General features: G+C 46.8%; 2 protein-coding genes across 7 annotated transcripts; one reads left to right on the forward strand and one right to left on the reverse strand.

The window, feature by feature from the left end:
* Nucleotides 1-56: 56 nt before the first annotated feature.
* On the forward strand, nt 57-12,375 carry LOC309334363 (BSD domain-containing protein 1-like). Of its 6 annotated transcripts, none has more exons than XM_081882346.1 (12): nt 83-108; nt 608-667; nt 1,765-1,825; nt 2,613-2,729; nt 2,972-3,139; nt 3,231-3,285; nt 7,164-7,279; nt 7,813-7,881; nt 8,936-9,017; nt 10,512-11,051; nt 11,328-11,431; nt 12,246-12,375. In XM_081882346.1, the coding sequence occupies exons 1-12, from the start codon at nt 98-100 to the stop codon at nt 12,276-12,278; spliced, it is 1,416 nt and encodes a 471-aa protein (XP_081738472.1). In that variant the 5' UTR covers nt 83-97; the 3' UTR covers nt 12,279-12,375. The 6 variants fall into 6 exon arrangements, with proteins under 6 accessions (XP_081738476.1, XP_081738475.1, XP_081738472.1 ...); XM_081882345.1 differs by lacking the exon at nt 83-108 and adding an exon at nt 278-420; XM_081882350.1 differs by lacking the exon at nt 608-667 and having other exon boundaries at nt 57-108.
* Nucleotides 12,376-16,482: 4,107 nt separating this feature from the next.
* On the reverse strand, nt 16,483-19,956 carry LOC309334364 (testis-specific serine/threonine-protein kinase 3). Its single transcript, XM_081882351.1, has 2 exons — nt 19,235-19,956; nt 16,483-17,211 (listed from the first exon to the last, which is right to left on the reverse strand). Exons 1-2 carry the CDS (start codon nt 19,404-19,406, stop codon nt 16,550-16,552), a joined length of 834 nt encoding a protein of 277 aa, XP_081738477.1. The 5' UTR covers nt 19,407-19,956; the 3' UTR covers nt 16,483-16,549.
* Nucleotides 19,957-20,920: the final 964 nt, after the last annotated feature.

The following is a 20,920-nucleotide window of genomic DNA, read 5'->3' on the forward strand; positions in this document are numbered from 1 at the left end:
GGATCCCCCGGAAGTAGTGGCGGTTGCTGCGTCAAAAGGGCGGGGCTTCTGCTGGGTGTCAAAGGTCAGTAAATATTGGTGACGTCAGACGGCCAAGATGGCGGAAGGGTGAGCGTAACTGGTATCGCTGGGAGTGGTGCCTTTGCGACTGGGGTGGGGGAGACCTGGGGGCGAATGCGGAGGAGGGGCGGGAGGTTGTGCCAGAGCTCCGCCTCGGGACCCCTGGACTGATTAGGCAGGAAAGAGTACCGCTGGTAATGCATAGAGCGCGTTCCTTTGGCCCTGAGTTAGTGTTGTTAGCCCCGCCCCCTCCCTCTTGAGTCTGGGCACTCTTGTTTTGTAGAGGCAGCCCTGGCGGTGGTCGCGAAGCCAGAAGATGAAGTGTGGGTTTTTCAGGGGATCAGGTTGCGGAGGAGAAAGGTAGGATTGTACTGTATGGTATGGGGGGCAGTTTAGGATTGCTTGGGGGTAGGGCAGCGTTGGCTGTTTTGGGAAGAGATCTAGGAATTCGGGGCTAATAGTGCGGTGAGGCCTCAGAATTGTCAAAGTGGGCATATCTGGGGACAACTGGAAAAGAGGGTCCTGAAAAACATCTGCTTTGTTACAGCACCTCAAATGATGTGTTTGGATGTGTGGGACTTGGGTTCAGACTCTCTGGCAGCCTTGGGTAAGCCACTGTGTTGCAGTCTGACCCATTTGTAGGTCTGTTGTTAATATATGAGATTATTCATCACTGACTCGCTTTACCTTTCTTGCCATGTGCATCTGTTGAGTTGAGCTGCCTTGTAAGGTAGTACCTTAGTGTGACAGATGGTGGGGGCATTCAGATTGAAGTGCAGTTGATTGCTATGCAGGGGGTTTAATGGTTTGAGGAAGGCTTTGAATCAAAGGTTGCTTGGCCAAGCCCTGCTCCTAGACCACTTGTATAGTCATTTATATACAGAACTCTAAAGTAGCACTAGAATATGATTGTGGTTATAGTGTGTTCCATGATGATGTATTAATTGTGGCAAACTAGAAAAACTGTGTGTGGGAGGAGGGAACCAGTAAATCCACATTCTTTCACTACTCCCCAAACTAAATTATATGATTTAAACAGGTGGCACAGGAGCCTCTAATTCACTTGTATGTCTTTGAGGCTGTGTGCTGTAAAAGCCTGAGTGATTATTTTGTTCATACCCTTTTTTCATAGATTTCTAGTAAATACTGTAGGAGGCTTAAGTTTGTATTACATTTTTTGCATCGTTCACATCATGTTGTAGGAGTTCAATAATATTCCCTTAAACTTAAATAAGTATTTAAATACCTGCTAAGTTGTTAAAGTGCTTTCTATCTTGGTTGTAATTGGTTCTTTTGGGAGGTAATGTTGAGAAAGGGCAAAAGAGAGAGAAGGAAGAAGATAATGTGTAACAATTCATGAGAAAAATGGGAGCCTTGGTCTGCAGTAGTGCTTGAAAGTGTCACACAAGTTTTGAAATCTTTGGAACGTGTGCCTAAGAATTTAAATAATAATTCTACTTGTGGCAGGAGGAGGCCAAGCCAAGGACACAAGTGTAGTACCATACTGATTTTAAGGTGTTTCTGCATTGGCTCTTGAAAGGGAAGGTCCTGAATTGGGGTTGGAAAAAGATTCTGTTAACATTTCATAGAAATAAAGGCTGCCGTTGTAGGATTTGCTGCAGTAGCTGACTGTTCTGCATTCTTTGTCTTGAGTTTATTATGTAAAATTCCCAATTTCAGCTTCATATGTTTGTCCTGTAATAGGGAAGATGGAGGCTGGTGGAGGAGCTGGCTACAGCAAAGCCTTCAGACAGTCAAAGATAAGGTAGGTGGGTCTGCTTTTTATCCACTGGTAAACTAGAGAGAGAGAGGATGTCAAAAAGACACAGCTCAAACTCTGATGTTTGGCCATGCTGCCTGAGGCTGGTAGGAGTCCATCATGGTCTGGGGGCATCAAGTTGGCTACTTCTGAATTAATGACTGATGACTCCCTTTGTAAGAAAAACCTCTTTGCTTATTATACTACTTAGTATTAGGTGCCAAGGAAAGGCCCCAGCTTATGAGCCATTCTCAAGCACCTGCTTGCTAGCTGTGGGAAATGAAATACTGAACTAGTCCTGCCTTCCCCAACCTGGTATTATCCAACTGTTTTGGACTACAGCTCAGTCCCACACAGCATGGCTGTAGGATCTTGAGGATGATGGGAGTTGTAGTTAAAAGCAGCTGGAGGACCCCAGGTTGGGGAAGGCTGAACTAGATGGACCCACCTTGGCCTGATCTGCCAGGGTAATACTTTGGTTCATTGGAGTAGCATTCACATCTCACAGTCACGTTTCATGTATCTGTTATTGGAATTAAAAATGCTTGTTTTGGGATGAGTTGTGAAGATGCTGCTGAAGCCACGTGAGGTGATTGGAACAAAAGCTGTCAGGTGCTTATTGTTTTGGATGTATGAATTCTGTTTTCTCCTCCTGATGGCCACACTCTTAGATTGATAAACACTTGGTGTTCTTTGATTGTTAACCCCCAACCCAGGCTAACTACCACACTCCTTGGAAATTCAGCCACAGTGTACCCAACAATAAGTACATTCTCCTCTCACTCTGTTGCAGTCCACAGAGGCCTTGGAGTTCATGAAACGTGACCTGACCGAGTTCACGCAAGTGGTCCAGCATGACACAGCCTGCACCATTGCTGCCACTGCCAGTGTGGTCAAGGAGAAGCTGGCTGTGAGTGGGCATCGGAAACTAAAATGGAGGGAGAGGCAGGGGCAGGAATGCATGTCATTGGGAAGGGCTGGCAGGTTTTCATTTGTGTTTGCCATTTCCCTCTCCCCACAACTTTTTCATTATTCTCTTTGTTGATTTGGTGTATCAAGCCCATAGCAATGCTAGGCTTTGTGGGATACTGCCCACTCTGGTTCCTCTGCCTTAGATTAGTTTTCATTGTGAATTTCTTTGTTTTTGTGAAGACGGAAAGTTCCTCTGGTGCGACAGAGAAAGTGAGAAAAGGGCTCTCCAACTTCCTGGGTGTTATCTCCGACACATTTGCACCTTCACCAGATATGACCATTGACTGTGACGTCATAACCCTGATGGCGACCCCTTCTGGAACAACAGAGTTATACGACAGTGCCAAGGTGCCTCCAGCCTCTACCCCCAACAAGTGGCTTCTGTCCCCACCTTTAATGTCTTGTGCTCATATGCTTCTCCCTGTCTGTCCTCTTCCAGGCTCGGCTGTACAGCCTTCAGTCTGACCCAGCCACCTATTGCAATGAACCTGATGGTAAGTTGGGGGCTGATTTGGACTGAAAAACCGCACAGTCAGGGAAGTGTTTGAGTGAACTATCTACCTGGAGGGTGACTGAAGTCCACAACATGCTGTTTGCTTTCATAAAGCAAAACCTGATGGGATGGCCCAGATTTTGAAATGCAGGCCTTACTAAAAGAAAAAGTAACTTCTAGGTTTGGGTGCTGCAGTAGAAAGGTCCGAAGGAGGTAGGGTGACAGGTTGGGGATTGGTGCATGATGCAGTGGAAGCGTTATGCTTCATCATGGGAGGCTATTCTCAGAATTCCTGCTCAGCCTCTGGCAAGTGGGACTTTTTGCAAATAATGAGGAAGGGTTGCAAGGCACCTGCTTCTCATGAAAAGCCAAGTTGCACCTTCCCCTCCCCTCTCCTGCTGCTTTCCCCCACCCTCTGCCACTCCCCCTATCCTCACAGTCTTCTGTACCAGACTGGCAAAGGTGAAGCTACCCTGCCACCTTCTTGGCCTGGAGAGGCAACCAGGATAGTTTTGCACTCCACTTTCCAGCCATTAGTGGCTGCATACACATGCTGGTCTTTTAAGGTCAGAAGAGTCAGTTCTGGCAGGCTGAGATCCTGCCTGGAAAATAGGTGTGTGGGCAGAAACCATGGAAACTTGAGCCTAAGAACAGTGTAATGCAGGGGTGTAGAAGCTTTTGAGGCTAGCTAACCCATATCCTCATCACCCCAGCCCTGGAGGCCCAACTTGAACCCCCTAGCTGGACAAGATTGGCCCACAGTCCAGAGGTTTTACATCCATGGCATAGCCTGACCTCTGCCATCTGCAGAGTGCCTTAAGAAAGGGCAGAAACTGTAAACAAATGTGTGGGAAGTCTCCTGGTGGATGCCTGCCTGCCAAACCTGCTTTGGGGATGCCAGCTTGGAATGTTAAATCTACATACAGGTGGAGGGTGGGGAGGCATTTTGTGAAATTAGTTGAATCTATGTATTGTTGTTGTTTCATTTGTTCCTTGTCTTAGCCAAAAAATCTCAAGATGATTAATAATAAAGGATACAATACAAATTCCAAAATTATATAGGAGATTCAAAGCACTGAAAGTGATCATACTTAATAATTTAAAATATAGAGGATTTAAATAATCTTGGAAGAATATAGATTCATTATTTCTACCATATGTTTGTTTTATACTTATGCTATTATTTTTTCTATTAATTTATGTATGACTGTAACCTAGTATGTGTTGAAGATGAGATATAGCAGCAAAGCATGCGTGTGTGTGTGTGTGTGTGTGTGTGTGTATGCATGTATGCATGTATATGTATATGTATATATAAATAAAATGGCCAGAGCAGCAAGAAAAGGAGAGGGGGGAAATAATCATTATATATTTGGGAAAAGAGGCAAGTCTTTAACTGGTGCCAATATGATGTTGGTGTAGGTGCCAGGCAAGGTTCTTTGGGAAGAGAATTCTGCTGAAGAGGCCCCTTCGTGCCTACCATTTCTTTGTTTTTCTTGTATCATTTACACACACACACACACACACACACATACACACACCCAGCTGAATACTATCTTGGTGATGCAATGTCATTGTACTGGAGTAATTTCCCTGTGTGGCTATTAATTTTATTTAAAAAAGAATGACAGAGCAAAGACATGATAATGGTTAGGAAAATCACCCCTCTTCTTTCTATAACACTATAATTTGGGATGACCCAATTTGATTTGGTGGTAGGTTCAGGAAAGGTAAAAGGAATCAGCAGTTTTACACAAGGCATAATTAACTTTTGAGATTTACTGTCACCAAACATGGGGTACCTATATTGTAAAGGGCTTTAAAGAAAAGGATTGAACAGATTCGTGGCATGATCTCTCAACAGCATTGAGGCTAAATGAACATACCGTATTTTTCGCCCTATAGGACGCACTGTCCCATAAGGTGCACCTAGTTTTTTTGGGGGGAAATAAAGGGAAAAAAATTATTCCCCCCCCCCAGGTGCGGGGCTGGGGCGGGGGAGGCCCGAGCTTCCCCCGTCCCAGCCCCCAAACAGGCAGCTCTCTGCAAGCCATGGGAGCCCAGCGCTGGCTCCCGCTGCTTGCGGAGAGGTCCGCAAAGCCTGGTCGTGCTGAGCTCAGCGCGCGCAGGCTTCTACATGCAAGCAACTCTCCGCAAGCAGCGGGAGCGCTCCCACTGCTTGCGGAGAGATCCGCGAAGCCTGGACGCGCTGAGCTCAGCGCGCGCAGGCTTCTGCGTGCAGGCAACTCTCCGCAAGCAGCGGGAGCGCTCCCGCTGCTTGCGGAGAGGTCCGCGAAGCCTGCAGAGCGAGAGGGGTCGGTGCGCACCGACCCCTCTCGCTCTCCAGGCTTCAGCGAAAGCCTGCATTCGCCCCATAGGATGCACACACATTTCCCCTTCATTTTTGGAGGGGGAAAAGTGTGTCCTATAGGGCGAAAAATACGGTAGTTAAAGGAACTTTTCATGTGCAGAGGCGCTGCTTATATTATGGGGATGAGGCCAAAGGGGGGCTTCCCCTTTTACTTTTTGTCATGGCAACCTTAGGTACTGTCTTTAGAAAGCATATTCCACTAAAGCCAGGAAGGTGTGGATGTGTCAATGTCCAGACATTGAGAATTTCAATGTGTCTAATCTTCCAACCCCCATCCACCATTTGAGCTCTCTGTAATATATCTCTGTCTATAAGCCTCTCAAATAGCAGACTTACTGAAATCAAGGCTTCTCATCCACTGCTATAGTTCCACAGTTAAGCAGGCTGTGCATGTCACTTTGTTTACACTGCCAAAGTAGCTTTATCTCACAAGCAGCAGTGTGGCAGGAATCCCGTTGTCATAATCACACACAGCACAGCATACATTACAGGAAAAACAAGTTAACGTAATTTTCACCACTGCCTCCTTGAGCAACTGCAGTCTGTCATGGTGTAGTGATGGTTTTGGTTTGTTGTCCAACAAACTTTGGCCATTTAAGAACATAAGAGCCTGCTGGATCAGGCCAGTTGCCCATCTGATGCGGCATATTGTTCTCACAGTGACAAAACAGATGGCTGTAGGAAGCATACAAGCAAGACAGACTTGAGTGCAACAGCACTCTCCCCTCCAGTGTTTTCCAGTAACTGGTATTCAGAAGTATACTGCCTCCAGCCATGGAGGTAGAGCATGGCCATCTTGGTTAGTAGCTGTTGTGGGCTTTATCCATGAATTTGTGTGATCCTCTTTTAAAGCCATCCAAGAGCCATCAATGCCTCTTGGGGGAGCGAATTTTATATATGCTTTTAGGAAAAGTACTTTTGTTTGTCCTGAATCTTCTAACATTCAGCTTCATCGAAGGTCCCTGAGTTCTAGTGTTATGAGATAGGGTCAGAAACCTTTCTCTGTCCACTTTCTGCGCACCATGCATAATTTTGTTATTTATTTATTAGGTTTGTGTATGGTCCTTCCTCTGAAGGTCACAGGGCAGTTCATAACACGATACAAAGTGAAAACGCAAAATACATAATGCAACCAACAAACACATTTAAAAAGTCATAGAATTATAATCAGCCAAATGCCTAGTTGAAGACAAATGTTTTTACCTGGCACCTAAGGATAATGTAATGAAGGTGCCAGGCAAGCCTCCTTGGAGAGGGCATTCCAGAAACAGGGAGCCATGACAGTAAGGCCTATGCTCATGTTGCCACCTTCCAGGTTTCTTTAGCAATACTTTCCACCAGTCTTCCTGGGAAAGATGTTAAGCTAACCAGACTGCAATTTTCCAGGATCCCCCTTGGTTCCCATTTCAAAAATTGGTGTTACGTTGGTCACTTTCTAGTCCTCAGGTATGGAAGCTGATTGTACCACTTCTACTGTGATATGGTGGTGTTTCTTCTATCCTCTGCAGGACCCTCTCAGCTCTTTGAAGTCTGGCTATTGCACTTCAACCTAGAGGAGAAGAAAGGGGAGATCTCGGAGCTGCTGGTGAACAGCCCTTCCATCCGCTCTCTCTACTCCAAGATGGTAAGGTGGTGCAGTGTGGCTTAGTCCCTTGATCTTCTGGGTCTTGTTTTCAAACAGTTGCTCTAGAGGTTAGTTGCTCACATTTATCTGTGGGGTGGTGCTGTTCTCTATTCTGAAGGAAGAGGCAGGGCTCCAGAACATGTCCATTGCAATCCCTGTGTAATGCTTTTGAATGCAGAAAATTTGGTTCCTAACAGAAGATTCTAGGGAGCAGCAGTGTCTTAAAATCCTAGGGGTTTCTTCTCTTACCTCTTACAGACGTAATCTCTCCACCCATAATTCCCTACACACATTCAGCCATGCAGTCTGTCTTATTAGAATCCCCCCAGTGTGGAGGAGTCTCTGTATATGCATGCAGGGCCTGTCTCACACTTGGTGTTGATGGGGCTATGGAGTGCAACCCCACAACGGCCTTGCTCTCCTGGGTGAACCTATGAGGGGGTTGTGTGTACTCCCCTAATGTGATTCTGGTTTAAGACAACTGTATCCACTGCATCCCTGTTCATCCTTCTGTTTCCTTCTATTGACATCAGGTGCCAGTGGCTGTGTCCCATTCTGAATTCTGGCAACGCTACTTCTACAAAGTCCATCAGCTGGAGCAGGTGAGTTTGTAGAGGTTATCTCTGGGAGCGACTGAGACAGAGTCAGTTTTTCTCCATTGCAGGATGCAGTAAGGGGCAACACAAGGGTGTTTGAAGGAGGGTGCAACAGTGTCTTTCCAGGACAGTCTTCTAAGTCACATTTCCAGAGAGAGGCTCAGGGAAAGATGTTTATAGGTCTTTCTCATGTGCACCTGTGGGCACACAGAGTGGCTCCTACCTCATCCCTTAATGCAGCTTGCTTGCCAAGCCCTTCCTGTCTTTTTTCCTGAAGCAGACAGTGTGTCACTTAGCATTCAGTTGCACTGTGGAACAGCAGAACCCTTGGAAATGTCCTAGGCTTGTAGAATTCTTTGAGATTCTGGCCTACTCAGTTTGGGGGGTGGGAAGTGGTAAGAGAGTGCCGCTGCTTCAGACTACAGGAATCATGCCCTTATGAAGAGACTGGAGCAGTTGGAAGAATCAAGCATGCCAGTGGTAAGGCGGCATATGTGGTCACATTTCAAATGACTTGGAAGTCTAGATGCAAAGTGCAGCTTGAACTAAGGAGAAGTGGAAGGAGTGGCTGTTTTGTATGGTGAGAGATTGTTTGTTAGCAGGAAGCTCTTTGCTTGTGCCAAGACATTTTAAAGTCAAGCCTTTGTTAGCCCAAGTCTTGTCAGCCTGCCAGAATCATGAGCAATGAACACCAACTGGTAAACCTGCAGATGAGCGTTTACACTCAGGCCTATGGGGTTCCTGTTGCTCAGGTTGCACCTGTTCTGATGCTCAGGTGAGGACTTTCCATAGTACCTTCCAGGGGATTGAGGGTTTGCCTTGAGGCCTGACCCCAGAAACTTCTGTCCTACTCATGGGCATGTCCCTTTGGTTTAGCTCTATAAGTATTTTCTCTCTTCCCCTTGCTTGCCACCTTCCTTCCCATGTTCACCTGTCAGAAATCTTTTCTCACCCAGGAGTATGAGCTCTTGAACTCTGCCTGCAGGGGTAGTCTTGTGCCCTCTCCCTGGTCAGCAGGTGAGCAACTTCTGACAGCCATCTGAATTCCTTTCTGTCCCAGGAGGAAGTCCGGAGAGAGGTTTTGAAGCAGCGGGCAGAACAAAGTGTTCATTCAGAGGAGCCAGGCTGGGAAGAGGAAGAAGGTTAGTGAAAAGAAATTGCTTCCCAGCTGGGCAAGATGCCTGGAGGGGTCTTCTGGCCCCTTTGTTTATAGTTTCCTGCACTTTATGCACAATTTATTTATTGAAAAGATGCATACTGCATCTTTCCACTAATACCTTTTGGGGCAACTTCCATGCCAAATTAAAACCATGCAAGGATAAAATACAAAATAAAACTCAGATCAACATCAGAAGAGCATTTGCCTTGAGAACAAATACAATGACTAAACCACTCATGCTTTTTATCTCCAGAAATTGGGACAATAGAGAAGAATTCACTTGGTGCCTAAAAGAATAGTAAAGGGGAAGGGCCTTCCATCATTTTGGTGCAATGGTAGAAAAGGTCTTGTCTTTGGTAGCCACCTGTCTAACCCCCGAAGGTGGAGTTAATTGAAGCAAGGCCTCAGTTGATGAATTCAGGACATGAGCAGATCTATTTGACAGGTGACAGTTCTTCAGGTAACTACCGTATTTTTTGCACCATAACACTCACTTTTTTCCTCCTAAAAAGTAAGAGGAAATGTCTGTGCGTGTTGTGGAGGGAATGCCCATGGGTGGCATGCCTACGGATTTTCCTCCTCTAAAAACTATGTGCGTGTTATGGTTGGGTACGTGTTATAGAGCGAAAAATACGGTAGTTCCCAGGTCATTCAGGCCTCCACATAGTTGAGAACCAGCATTTTGAAATCTTCTTGGAGACAGATTTGGACTTGGTGTGTCTTCATTAGGCTGAAATTTGCAATATTGGCTGCCTCCTTAGCAGCTGGGCTTGTTTAAACATGGTGAGGGCCACTGTTTGCTCCTTTCCTGATGGGAGTCTGTAAACATGCTCTAGCCCCCTAAAGTTTTGCTCTGGGTTGCAGTGCAAGAGTGGGTTTTTCTAGGCAAGTTGCCCATCCTCCTCTAACTGTTTCTGTTTGGGGATTCCCAGCTTAGTCTGCCTTGATGGTTAACGTAGCCCTATTGGTGTACAGAGTAACATAAGCCGCACATATATATATAAAGATGGGGCCCTCACCTGAAATTTCACTAATGAATGCAGATGAAGTTTTTGCTTGTCTTATTGCACAAAAAAAATCTTAGGAGCTGTTTTGCTTAGCAGTGTTACAATTTTTGGACATTTTTAAAGCTTGGGAGAAAGGGAGAAAAAAATCGCAGGCATCCTGGCAGGGGGAAATTAAATGGCTTATTTCTTGGTAGTGCCCTCATTGCTAAGAAATAACATGTCAGGAAGTACAAAAGAGAAGGGCAGGGGAGAGAAACCTTCTCTTTGTAGGGAAACTTTGTAGGCATTATTAGTATTCAGAAGGCTGTAAGGAAAACTTCCTGATCAGTCTTTCCCTTACCAAGTCAGAGGGAAAAGCAAGAATTTCCCCCTGCTTGTTTCCCACTGCTCATTTTCCCCTGCTTATGAATGTCATCAGTGACACATTTTCTCACCTGTTTTGCCTCACTCTCTCACCTCTTCTACCACAGAGGAATTCCTTGGGTCATCCTCCTCCCAGTCTAACGTCTGCTCGCAATCTCCCCAAGAGGTGAAGCCAGCTTCCCCCATCTCTGCAGCAGTGCTCACTCCGACCCTAGAGGCATCGGTGGAAAGCTGGGCTATGCTGAGCACTGCCCCGGCAGAGGTGACTCCATCTGAAAGCAGCGAAAGCATCTCTTTGGTGACTCAGGTTGCAAACCCTGCTGCTACTGCTGCACCTGCTGCTGCTGCTTCACCTGCTGTGCCCTTACAGACTGGAGCCCAGCTCTCTGGGGCAGGGGACATCTCTCAGAGGCTGCAGGAAGCTACCGCAGAGGAGCAGACCTCACTCACAAAGCCAGCAGAGCCTGCACATCCTTCCCCAGCTGCTCCAGAGGCAAAGCCTTCCCCAGAGCAACCCAAGGAAAAAGCGGAGGCCAAGCCAGTGAGCAGGACAGAGACTCTGCGAGAGGACGGGCCAATGGATCTGCGACTCTTTGAACTCAACTCCGACAGCGGGAAATCCACTCCCTCCAACAATGGGAAGAAAGGTGGGTAGCCTGGACAGTGCCCAGGGAGCCAAACCTCAGCCCTCTGTAAATGTGCATTAGCATGTGGAAAGTTACCCATTTGCAAGCCCCTCTTGACCCTTGACAGCGCTGGAACAACACCCATTTCTATGTTGGTGTGGTCTGGCTACAGAGGTGTGGATGCCGCACAGCCTTGAGTGCATTTGTTGTTGTTTAGTGATTTACTTCCTGCTATGGCATTTGTGGTACATCAGAAGCCTTGAGCAGGGGACGCCTCTGTTGTTCTTTTCATTTCAGGCTCTAGCACAGATATTAGTGAGGATTGGGAAAAGGACTTTGACCTGGACATGACTGAAGAAGAGGTGCAGTTGGCCCTCTCCAAGGTGGACATTTCTGGGGAGGTGAGTCCTTGTAGGCAGCCAGGTCCAGAAGACCGTCCCTGGGGTTATTGGGGTGGTGGCAGAACATATTACAAAGGCCTTTTGAAAAAAGGCTGTCGTTTGGTCACTGGCTTACTCCCAGGAAAGGGTTGTAGGGTTGCAGCCTTAAGAGGGCTTTCAGAAGAGACAATGAGGACCTTATTTTTCTTTATTTTGTTGCTCACACCTTTGTGACACTAACATGTACATGACTTGTGTTGGACACAGGCATGTCTTTGTGCTTCAGAAAAAAATGCCACGCCTGCTCTTTTGTAGAAGAGGAGCAGCCAGGCACTGAGGAAGAAGAAGAGGAGGACTATCTTAATGCTTTAGTTCTCTCTCTGGCAAGACTGCTGACTGGGATCCAATCACTTGTATCTTCAAGGCCACATCTATTTTAGTTGAATTTGGGGAAACCACTTGAAGCATCCGTTGGGTTGAGCTATTTCAATTGTATTTGTTTGATTTCCTCATTGCCAACAGCTGAAAGTCTGTAAAATTTTGATGATAAACCTGATTTGCAATGGGGGTTGAATAATTTTCATTGCAACTGTATATATGGCTTCGGGTCTCAGGTTTTAATAATGTTTCAGCAGCACATAGACTGGATTGCTTGGTTGGTTCTTTGCAAGTCAAAGGATTAGTCAACTTAAAATGCTTTAATTTGCTGGCAGTTCTTGGTCTAATCCTGTGCACAATCATTGTGTGACCTCGGTCAGTGCTTGCTCTTTGTCCCTTTGTAACATCCTACCTTAAAACACCTTTCTTCTTGCGCTCCCTCCCTCTCCTACTGCAGATGGAAGATGAAGAATGGGAAGACTGGGAATAACATGGGGCCGTCACTTCCGTGGTGCATCTTGGTATCTTCCCCCACCCCCTTCCCCCCTCCGCACCATCCAATGTGAATTAAACCACAGAGCAACCGGTTCCTTTTTCCTGTGTAAATGTGTTCCGGGCTGGCTGCATCTCATCTCTGCTGAAATCCTGTTGGGGACCTTGGACCATAACCCACACTTGGATCCTGGTGGTGGCTGGTATCACGTGGGGCTGCCGAAGAGCCTCGGCAGAGGGAGTGGGGCACAGGGATAGGTGCATCTTCCCAGTAGGTCCTCTGGACTATTGCTTCTCTCAGAGCTGTCTCAGTGTGGATTTATTTTCCTTGGGGGAGGGCACGGTTTGAGGTGGGTGTCAGTTGATGGTGGTTTGGGGTGGGTGTGGGGTGAGTCTGACTGGGCTCTAGAAGATAATTAGGATTATTATGCCTGTTCTTCACTAGGCTGGCCACTTCCTAGCTGTGCCTCCTCCTGTGTGAGTGTTTTCATGAAACCCAATAAGCTTTTAGAGAAGGAGAAGACAACCCCTCTAGCATGGTGTCTGATTGCTCATACCTATTTCCCTTAGCATCTTGCACTGCCTGATAGAAAGCCAGGACATTGAAAAGCTGGGAGAGTCCTCTCATCCTTACCTATCCCTCCTGAACTGCTCCTTCTCTGCTTTTCTGGGACTTGAAGCACTTTTTAAAAAATAAAAATGAAATCTTAAGCTGAATCCTTGCTTAGCAGCACGTGTCACTAGTGGGAGCATCTACAGCACAAGCTCCCCTGAATTGAACGCAAGTGGAAGGAGATGTTCCTGCTGGGTTGTGCTGCTAAGACCTTCTTTGAAAAGGGCTGGGTGTGAGTTTCTGTGGAGCTGCTGAATGGCGCAAGTGCAGCTCCTCTGCTGGTAGCCTTGCTATTAGGCATCCCTGAGAAGCACTGACGGTCAGTGTTGAAGGACCAGCATTTGCCAAAGCCTCATGCCCCTCTTTCCCGCCCCCACTTGGGCTGATGCATTTGTCAATCTCTGTCTATGGCAGCCTTCGCCAACCTAGTGAAGGCTAGTATGTAGCAAGCCTCTGGAAAAACCCCATCCCCGGGGAGAGGTCTCTCATGTTCCCCAACCTTGCCAAGAGCTACATCTGCCTACAAGGCTGTGTTCCTTCCTTGCCCGCATCCCTCTGACCTTCTCTAGGCATATCTGTTTCCTTTTGGTGCGATCCCCCCCTTCTCCTGATATGCTCCTTGCCACAACATAGTTGAGTCGAAAGCGCATGTAATTACTTGAGCATCTCTGACCTCAGAACTGATTAGCTCTGTTCATGCTTTTCTAAAATGGGTCCAAAATGGAAATGGGCTTCCTCTCCATTAGGAAGCTCTCGTGCACAAACTCCGTTGACGCAAATGGGAGTTGTGTGGAGGTTCAGCATCTCTCTGATGCATACAGCTGTGACAGGAAATGTGCTTATGTTCCTCCCCAGTGATGCAATATACCTTAGGCTGGTTTCATACCAGAGCCCCTGTGGTTGAGCCTTCAGAAGCATCTGATATTTGTCAGAGCCATCCAAAGGCGACTCCCTTCCAGCCTTCTCACAGTGCTGCTGCTCATACATTCATCTTCTCAATAGTGCCTGGCTTCTTAAGAGTACCAGACAGGAATAAGAAAGTTCCTGCTCCTTATTTCTCTTTCCTGCTCCCATTGGAAGCCAAACACTGCCAAAAGGAGAGTAAGCAAGTAAGCACGTAGCAGTACTGTGCGAGAGCTGGAAGGAGGCTCTCCATGGGTCGCTTAGTAGCTGTCAGAATTTATAGCTGCTACAGTCACCTCTCCTAGAGGCTTCTGATGGTGTGGAGACATGTTTGCAGGCTCCTGTATGAGCCAGCCCATGTAAATGAACCCCCATTTGGGGGAAACTAGCAACAGAGTCAGCCCTAAAAGCAGGTTAAGGAGAGTGAAGCACCCAAGTTTCTTGGTTGCTTTGATCAGTGGTGGAGCACATACATTCATGCTGCATCCCTGTCTCAGTCCTTGCCATCTCCCTTTAGAAAGATCATGTAGCAGCAGGAGGTGGGTTTGGCCTTCTGCTCGAGTTGCTGGTATAAGGCCACTTCTATTCCTGTGATCTAAAACAGGATAGTTTTTTGGGGGGCAGGGTAGCGTGTGCCCCACTGCCCTTCTCCAGCATAGTGCAAAAATGAATGTTTCCTGCATTTGCAGGTACGAGCTCCATCACAGTCTTGAGGGGACTGCTTTTGGATGTGTCTTAATCATCCATATGAGGGCCTGGCTAAGCCACGGGACACGAAGATAGTTTAGAAAATGAGCTATATTCTATATCCCCTTGGATATAGAAGACTGGATCTCATTGAGTTTAGCAGAGCATAGGGGGGCCAGGAATCAGTGGTGTGACATCTGCCTAGAAGAGCCCAAATCCAAGTGTCTGAGAAGGATGGTGGTTGTCAAGGGACATCTGTAGCTCCTGGGTCAGCTTGCTTTTTTAGATGTGTCTGTGTGATGATGGGGCAAAGCATGGTAGTAGAGAGCCAGATTCTGTTTCAAGGAGGTAGCCTGCCAAGGGGATGAGGTTCATTCCCAGTTGGGGTTGGGGAAAAGCACTGAGGCTCTGATTTCATCATAATTCTCCATAGTTGATTTTCTTCTCTCTTGGTTGTGCAATATTCTCTCATTTTTAAATTATACTGCAACTCCCTAGACTGTTTTCTAGCTGGGGTGAAGAAGTGACTCTAACAGCTGTTTAGTTTTGTAATGATGACTTTCTCCTGAACCTTTTACAGACTTGCCGTTAACAGCAATTAAAAGAGTTCTACAGAAATGACCTGGTGATATTGGTTTCTTGACTCCGCCCCCCCGCCAACCCTGTTGTGTAAGTAGGTGTGGCAGCCATAGTTTGGGAAGTGTGTGTTTTTTCAAATTCAGTTCAGATTCAAAGTCTTAGGAAGAACTTTCTGACGCTGATAACTGTTTGACAGTGGAATCAACAACTTCGGAAGGTGGTGGCTTTTCAACCGAGGTTGGCTGCCCACCTGCCAGAGATTCGTTAGCTTTGATTCCTGCATTGTAGAGGGTTGGACTAGATGACCCTTGGGGTCTCTTCCAACTCTGCCATTCTATGATTCTCTTCCTTTTAGAGATGCCAAATAACACACTGCTGTCTTAGAGGGGATGAGCAACAAGACAGGCTGTATTGCCAGAATAGGGGTTACAACTAGCTGCTATACTCTTGGAAGATATGGTGGGATGGGAGGGTGAAGGATCTGTATCCTCTAGTCTGAAGGGCAAGGTGTTTAGGGGTGGCTGAAGAGGAGAGAGAATGTGGGAGTGGCAGTGGGATCCCTCCCCCCCACCCCAGCTCTAGGTCCACCATGACAAAAATAAAAGCAGCTGCTTCCTTCAGATTCTGTTTGGAAAGTTGTTTCTTTGGGGCCTTCATGATAAGGGAGAAAGAGCGCTCTTGGGAGCAAGTAATCCACAGCCCCTGCTTGGCCTCTGGCTGCAAGGGCTCTAGGGTGTCTTTCCTACCCTATCAGTTGCCTCATTTTGCTCTTGCCCAAAGAGATTGCAGAAGCTTGTTAGATATATCTGCCAGCTATGGAAGGACGGGCTGTCACTCAGCAGATCCTGTCCTCTACATGCCTGAGGCCTCCAGTTAAAATGCTCTTGAGGTACCAGCCTGGGAAAAACCTCCCTGTCAGAGCAGACCAGTCTCTGCCAACCTGCTGCCCTGCATTTTAGTCTAAAACATCTTCACAGCACCAGGTAGGTGTAGGCTGGAGCTTTTTACCTCTTCATTTAGGCTGGAGCTGAAAATGCTGAGCTAGATGGACTGATGGGTCAGTACAAGACAGCTTCTTAGGGTTTTATATTTGACATGGGGGAATATTTTTTGCAAAGTAGCAAGTACTCCTGCGGGATGCCCACTGAAACACTGCCTTTAAGAGGCAGCTGGGGAGGAGCCAATCGCCCTCCTTAAGAGTCATCACGCATGCCCTTGGTCTGTATTGGAATGCTTCTTAGAGGCAGCTTTGGATGGCAGAGAGAGAGAGAGAGAGAGACTGGCAAGGGAAGACACACCTCTCTGCTCTTGTTCATATATCTCTGGAGGCCGGGGCCACTTCAAATTTGCCCAGTGAGAGGGGGAAGTGTGCAAAGAATTGGGCAAGGATAGACCAGAAACTGAGCATAACGTTAAAATATATGTGAGCATTTTGGAAACAGCCTGTCCCCTTTTATTTGGGGAGAGTTTTTGACACGGTCCTTTTCTCAGGAGCTTGCTAACCACGGGTGCCAACTCACTTCTTCGATGGAAGGTCTCAGGATCATGTCCGGTTCCAACAGGCTTTTGAGGAGGTCCTGGCATTCCTCAGAAATCCCCAAGTGGCCAGGAATGGAGACCCCCTTCTGCTGGTGGCACAGCATCTTGGGGATATCCGTGTCGTCAAAGGGCAGGTTTGCACAGAGCATGACGTAGAGAACCACGCCCATGCTCCAAATGTCACCTTTCCGGCTGTCGTGGGGCACGCCCTGCAACACCTCGGGGGCTGCGTAGGCTGTGCTGCCACAGAACGTCTGGCTCAGCTCCTTCCGGTTTTTGGGGAGCAGCTTGGCAAATCCGAAATCGGTCAGTTTCAGGTTGAAACCCTGCAGGAGCGCATTCTCACACTTGAGGTCACGGTGCGCCACGCCACAGCTGTGGCAGTAGCGGATTGCCTCCACCAGCTGGCGGAAGAGCGATTTGGCCCGGCTCTCAGGCAAGGGCCCCCCTTGCAGGACACAGTCAAACACGTCTCCATCCTCTGCTAGTTCCATCACCAGGTAGATCTTCCCGTCCATTGACTCCAGCATCTCGTACACTCGGATGATGTTCTTGTGGTCCAAGCGCTTGACAATCTGGAGCTCTCTGGGCAGGAATCTCTCGATAAACTCTGCAGAGGGAAATGACAGAGTAAGCAAAGATGCATCAGGGGCTAACTAGCAACTAAGCTGGCTGGAGAAGAGCTTATTTACATGTTCCTGGTAAAACTAAAGAGTTCCTCCAGGGAAATTATGTGATTCTGTTAATGACCATGTTGGTACCGGGGAAGTTCTCAAACAAGACGTGATGACAATATACATAGTCCATCACCAATTACAGCTCACTGTCAAACAAAGACATAAAATAAAGCCATAATAAATAAACCACAGGTATGTGAATGTGTGGAAGGTAGCGACTGGAACTATTTACAGCATAGATGTAATGGTTACAAAAAGAGAGTTACAAAACATATGCCCTATTATACAAGGGAAAGTTATTACATTTGATTCAGGACATTTGAATATTTTATAAGTCATACTAGTTCATAGGCTGAGGGGGATTCCTTGGCCATGTTCCTCCTTGCTTACAAATGAAAGTCAGAACAAACAGTCATGAAATCCATTTTTCTTTGGCCCCTAAGGACTCATAGTTTATTAGTTTTTCCAGCAGGCAATATCCAAACTTCAGTGCACCAAGTAGTAAGATTGGTCCTGTCCCAATTTTTTGAAAACAGTACCACGGTCATTCTAGCTACTATAAGCAGGTGTACTAGCAAGTCTTTATTATGCAAATTTTTATCACCCTCGACAAATATAAATAAAAGGGCTAATTGAGAAGTTGGGATAAAGTGGTAGTTTAAAATCTTATCAATTTCTCTGAATACCATTGCCCAAAATTCTTGCACTCTAGTACAACCGCACCATAGGCAGAGGTATGATTCAATTGAAGCATTTATATGCTTTCAATATGCTAAAACAGTACACTAGAAATGAATGTTTAAAACAATCTAGTTTTGAAAAGCCTGAGAAAATAAATAGGGGTTTGCCTGGTGCCTAAAAGACCTCTAAGCAGGTACTGGGCAAGTTTCTTGGGAAAAGAGGGTTTACAACCAAAAAAGTCCTCTTCCTAATTGCTACTCAGCAGCCTTCAGACAAGGGAGTGAGGAAAACCTTCAAAGATTTTGGGGCTTGGACTGGTCAATGTTGGAATGTTCCATCAGGTGCCCAGATCATAAGCCAGGGATTGAAAACTTAGCACCTAGAAGTGCACTTGAAAACACACCAGGAGCTAGTGGAGACCATTATTGGTGAAATGTGTTTCCAATACCTGATCCTAGTCAGGAAGCTTGCATCTGTGTCTGGAACTAGCTGTCCTTCCCAAGCAATCTTCAAAGCTGGTCCCCACACAACCTATTGTACTAACTAGGAAAATCCCAGACCATGGATAACTATGGCCAGGCTCTATGTGCCAAGAAAAAGCCACAGCTAGTGTACCAGTTTTAGCTGGTTGGAAACTGCTCTGTGCCACTTGGCCCTCCAGCAAAAAGCTGGAGCTGTGATACACCCCCCTTCCCAACTGTCCACAACAGGCCGAATAGCAATGCCACCTCCATGGGCAAGGGACTAACCTCAGACGTCTTCCCATGGGGAGCTTCCTTTGTTGGTTGCTGCATAATCAGCCCTGCTGTTTTGGTGGTTCCTTTTACCACTTACATAAAAGCAATTTGGACAAAACTAGAGTAATGTTTAAAGGGGCCCCGTATTTCCAGACAAGATAGAGGAGTAGGCTGTTCCTGCTTGCTCTTAGGGATCTTTAGTTCACTGTCCTTACCTCCTATTCTCCCCACCCCACCCCAAATGTTCTGGTGAAGCACCTGCAGAAAGGACAAATCCTGCAAAGCAGTAAGCAGTTTGCTACATGTTGTAGTAGAACAATCTAGTCAGCCACATCGGCAAAGACAGCCCAGTCTCCATTCAGAGGAATGGCAATGCTTTTGCAGAGTGTTTCAATGACAATTGCAGGCAATTGTACCACAGAAACCCAGCTCCCTGGAGGAAAATACAACCTACTGGGCCTATTCGTTCTTCGATTTAGGTGTGTGAACTAGCAGAACCTTATCTGTCTTGTGCTTAATGCTTTTTCCTGGCTCTTACCTTCTGGTCCTCCCATTTTGTCTATAATTTTCACGGCCACTTTTCGTTGGTGTTTTTTTGAAAAAGCTTCCTTGACCTTTGAATATGTCCCTTCTCCAATGGTTTTACCCATCTGGTAACCATGGGAGAGAAGAAACTCCTCCATTGTGTCTTTAACGTGCTCATCTGTCATTCTCAGGACATCATGTCATCACAAAGTATATACATCGCCGTCCTTTGCCTCCCAGACCAGGGTCTGCATTGGTTGCAGCCCAGGATGCTAGATCATTTTTCCTGCCCAGACAAGGTCCTTTGATGAGGGGTGAAACTGAGGTTGGACATCCTGAAACTTTGAGCCCCCATTGTGATGCAACCTTGTGTTACCTGAGGACCCCGGGCTGGAGGTAGTAGTTTTGCACCAATGGGAGGAAAGCAGACATGCTTCCTTGGAGAGCCTGCATTGCCCAAACCCTCAGCTTCCTCCAGTGCCCTCCAGGGGGGTGATGGGTTAACCTGCCAAGAGGCCTACAGCTTTGAGGCCTTGGGTAAGAGATGAATATAGTCCATACTGTAGTGTAGTGAACCTCTTTATTTGTCCAGGGTGAACATGGACAATTAAGTTAGTCTCCTTTTCCCCATCATGGAAGTCTGCTGGCTTGAGGCTACTTGGCAGGATTTGGGTCTAACTACGTCAGGCAACTCTTAAGAGTAAGTATTCTAATTCCCTCAACCATTTTCTTATTCAGTGAGATGATTTCCTTAAGATAAGAGTTTGTCATTGGACACATCTGCAAACCAGATAATCTGTTGTGGGTGCCACACACAACGCAACATATTCATTCAAACCAAATTTCAAGTACGGAGAAGAGAACCTGTGGGCACTGCGGGAGGGGGGCTTTGTATGTGCTTCTATATCTGTGAACACCACAGTTGCACCTGTGGCTGCTGGAATTGCTGGGGATCAGTCCGTGGTCTACTTCAAATCACTCATCTATGATATATAATGGGACTTATCAGCACAGAGAGAGCCAGTGTGGTACAGTAGCCTCGTGGGTTGCGTCTGGGCACAGGGAGAGATGCCCTAGAGGCATTTGCAGCCAGAAGCCAAGCAGGTGCTTTGCTCCAAATAACTTGCTCTCTCACTCATCAAGACCCCCAAGGAAGAACTATCCAAACAGAAACTGAAGGATGCAGCTGCTTTTATTCCTGTCCTTGAAGACCTACAGCAGGCTGGTGGGCCTCCAATGCCATTCCCACTGCCTCTCCTCTATTCCCTCACTACATATCCTACCCTTCTGGCCAGATAGCATGCCCTCCAACATTTCTTAGAAAATAGGGACATTCTATTCTACACCAATAGAATGTCCCTATTTGCTGAGGAATGTTGGAGCGTATGGCAGCTCCTTCACCCTCCCACTCACTGTATTCTCCAAGAGGATAGTGGCTAGTGCTAGCCCCTATTTTGGCAATGTATCCAGTCTCATTGCCCATCCCCTCTAAGACAGCAGTGTTTCATCTGGAACCTCTGAAAGGAAGAGAACACACACACTTCCCAAACTTATGACTGCACACCTATTTGTGTGCACAACAGACAGCTTCCAGAATTTGCAAAAATATTCTGTCAAAATGAATCCCAAAACTAATTTTAACCCCAGCAGGGCACCTAGCTGAGCATTATGCCTTCTGAAGGGCCATTCAGGTTTATCA

Source organism: Podarcis erhardii (genome assembly GCF_964252035.2).
Source record: "Podarcis erhardii genome assembly, contig: HAP1_SCAFFOLD_859, whole genome shotgun sequence".
Taxonomy (NCBI): domain Eukaryota; kingdom Metazoa; phylum Chordata; class Lepidosauria; order Squamata; family Lacertidae; genus Podarcis; species Podarcis erhardii.

Bases quoted from the DNA above. Each gene is read 5' to 3' on its own strand.
- LOC309334364 (XM_081882351.1), bottom strand. From the start codon at position 19,406: ATGACAGATGAGCACGTTAAAGACACAATGGAGGAGTTTCTTCTCTCC. The intron at 17,212-19,234 runs GTAAGAGCCAGG...TTCCCTCTGCAG, and splicing joins CAAAATGGGAGGACCAGAAG to AGTTTATCGAGAGATTCCTG.
- LOC309334363 (XM_081882345.1), top strand. From the start codon at position 377: ATGAAGTGTGGGTTTTTCAGGGGATCAGGTTGCGGAGGAGAAAG. The intron at 9,018-10,511 runs GTTAGTGAAAAG...CTTCTACCACAG, and splicing joins AGGCTGGGAAGAGGAAGAAG to AGGAATTCCTTGGGTCATCC. The intron at 11,052-11,327 runs GTGGGTAGCCTG...TTTTCATTTCAG, and splicing joins CTCCAACAATGGGAAGAAAG to GCTCTAGCACAGATATTAGT.